Here is a 2,633-nt window from a genome sequence, read left to right on the forward strand (position 1 = left end):
CTTTACTCATATCACTTGTATATACTGCATTTTATATATCTACTGCACCTTGCCTATGCCGCTCGGCCATCGCTCGTCCATATATTGATATGTACATATTTTCATTCACCCCTTTAGATTTGTGTGATTAGGTAGTTGGTGGGGGAATTGTTAGATTACTTGTTAGATTTGTGTGTAGTAGGTAGTTGTTGGGAATTGTTAGATATTACTTGTTAGATATTACTGCACTGTTGGAACTAGAAMCACAAGCATTTTGCTACACTAACCATGTGTATGGTTAGCAGATGTTAATGTTAAAATAATGTTAAAATAAAATTTGATTTGATGATGACTGAATCAATCAATGAATCGTCATAAAATACTTAAAACTACACATATTTGACACTGAAAACTACAGTACCCAGACCGCACTGCCATCAGACGTAATGAAAACAGGAAGAATGGGACTTGACACAAGAAATGTTGCTGAATGAATCAGAGGGTAGAGAGAGAAAAAGGGGCAGCCTAATGTACATTTCTCGGCGGCTCGATGGATGACATCGAAGCCAGAAGCACCCTTTTAGCGGAAAAATAATCTTGCTCGAGGCTTTGTATCCTCGGTTTTGTTCCCGGTTGTTGGTACACATATGATGGAACGGGCGATGGAGCAACTAAACGTACAGCTGAACAGGCTGACCCGCTCTCTGCGTCGCGCCAGGACTGTCGAGCTCCCGGAAGGTATAGCCTATCGACCAAAGGACATAAATAATCGACATGGCATAATAGGAGACTTTAGCTATATCAATACTGTATATTCATGCTAATATATATATATATATATATAGTCATTAAATGTTTGAATTACAGTATCATCTTACAGTTTGTCAATAACAAGGCGGAAGCCAGGAACCCTTGAGGCCATTAGACATTTCCCTGTCTACAGACTGTTTGCTGGATAGGGTATTATTGTAACCATTTCATAGTAATAATATGATACGAATCTAGTGAGACCAACTGATACATACTTTGTTTCATGATACAAAAACGAAGGAGTGACTGAAAGATGTCATGGTAATATAAGCCTAGTGGTGACATAAAGTAATGGGTTGCATAGGTTGCAGATACAGACAGACCTGTCAGTAAATAGACTATTCAGACTGACTGACTTCACAGACTGAGTTCAGTAGGAAGCATAGCTGTTATAGAAGAGGATCCCCTTCTCCCTCGTTGATTACTGTATTCTGTTACCTTCTATTGATCCAGAAGGGCATGTTAGTGCATGTCTATTGTCTAACCACACGCTGTCCAAACCCTACAGTCGTCCATGTCTACCAACAGCAACACCATATATACCAAAAGCTGTAACTCGTGTCTCAGTCTGACATACAGCAACACCATCTAACACTAATTACCCGCCTGTAACTCGGTGTCCAATTCTGACAACAGCACAACCACACAGTATGATTACCGCGTGTAACTCTCGGTCCATGTTAACAACAGCAACAACTATTATATTGACGCTGTAGACTCGTCCATGTCTACAAACCAGCACAAACACATACTCATCCAACCGCTGTAACTCGCTGTCCTCGTCTGCCAAACCAGCAACAACATTATTTACCTCTCCCCGCTGTACTCCGTGCCATCTCTGACAACAGCACAACAATACATTACCCGCCGCTGTACTTCGTGTCCACTGTCTAACAACAGCCAACAACATTATATTACCGCTGTACTCGTCAGCATGTCTGACAACAGCAATCAACATTATATTACCGCTGTACTCTGTCCATGTCTGACAAACAGCAACACATTATAATTACCGCGACTATCCGTGTCATGGCTACAACCAGCAACAACTATTAATATACCGCTGCTGTACCTCGTGTCCATGTCTAACACACCAGCAAACAACATCATTATAATATACCGCTGACTCCAGTGTCCAAGTCTGAACAACAGCAACAACATTATATATCCTCGGCTGATCCCTACGTGTCTGTCTAACACCAGCAACACATCTGATATTACACCCTGCTTTACTGTCTCCATGTCTGACAACAGCAACACACATTATATTACCGCTCCGTAACTCGTGTCCATGTCTGACAACAAGCAACACCATAATATATTACCTCTTGTCTCTCCGCATAAGCCTTACTGACTCTCGTGTCCATGTCTAACAACAGCAAAACATTATATTACCGCGTACTCGTGTCCAATGTCTGACAACAGCAAACAACATTATATTACCGCTGTATCTCGTGTCCTATGTCTGACAAACAGCAACAACATATACTTACCGCTGTACTCGTGTCCATTCTAACAACAGCAACACCATTATATTACCGCTGTACTCGTGTCCATGCTCTGACAACAGCAACACCATAATATTACCGTGTACTCGTGTCCATGTCTGACAACAGCAACAACATATATATACCGCTGTATCGTGTCCAATGTCTACACAGCAAACAACATTATATTACCACACGCTGTACTCGTGTCCATGTCTGACAACAGCAACACACATCATATATACCGCTGTACTCGTGTCCATGTCTGACAACGCAACACACATATTTACCGCTGTACCTCGTGTCCATGTCTAACAACACAACACAACATTATATACCGCTGTACCCGTGTCCATA

General features: G+C 41.6%; 1 protein-coding gene across 1 annotated transcript in view; it reads left to right on the forward strand.

Moving 5' to 3' along the window:
• Positions 1-428: 428 nt before the first annotated feature.
• Positions 429-2,633, forward strand: part of LOC111964610 (E3 ubiquitin-protein ligase HACE1) — a 34,109-nt gene continuing 31,904 nt past the window's right edge. The window contains 1 exon segment of the mRNA XM_070443791.1: positions 429-717. Within this exon segment, the coding sequence (XP_070299892.1) occupies positions 627-717 (91 nt within the window). The 5' untranslated portion in view covers positions 429-626.

The sequence above is a fragment of the Salvelinus sp. IW2-2015 genome, linkage group LG6.1 (genome assembly GCF_002910315.2).
Source record: "Salvelinus sp. IW2-2015 linkage group LG6.1, ASM291031v2, whole genome shotgun sequence".
NCBI classification, from domain to species: domain Eukaryota; kingdom Metazoa; phylum Chordata; class Actinopteri; order Salmoniformes; family Salmonidae; genus Salvelinus; species Salvelinus sp. IW2-2015.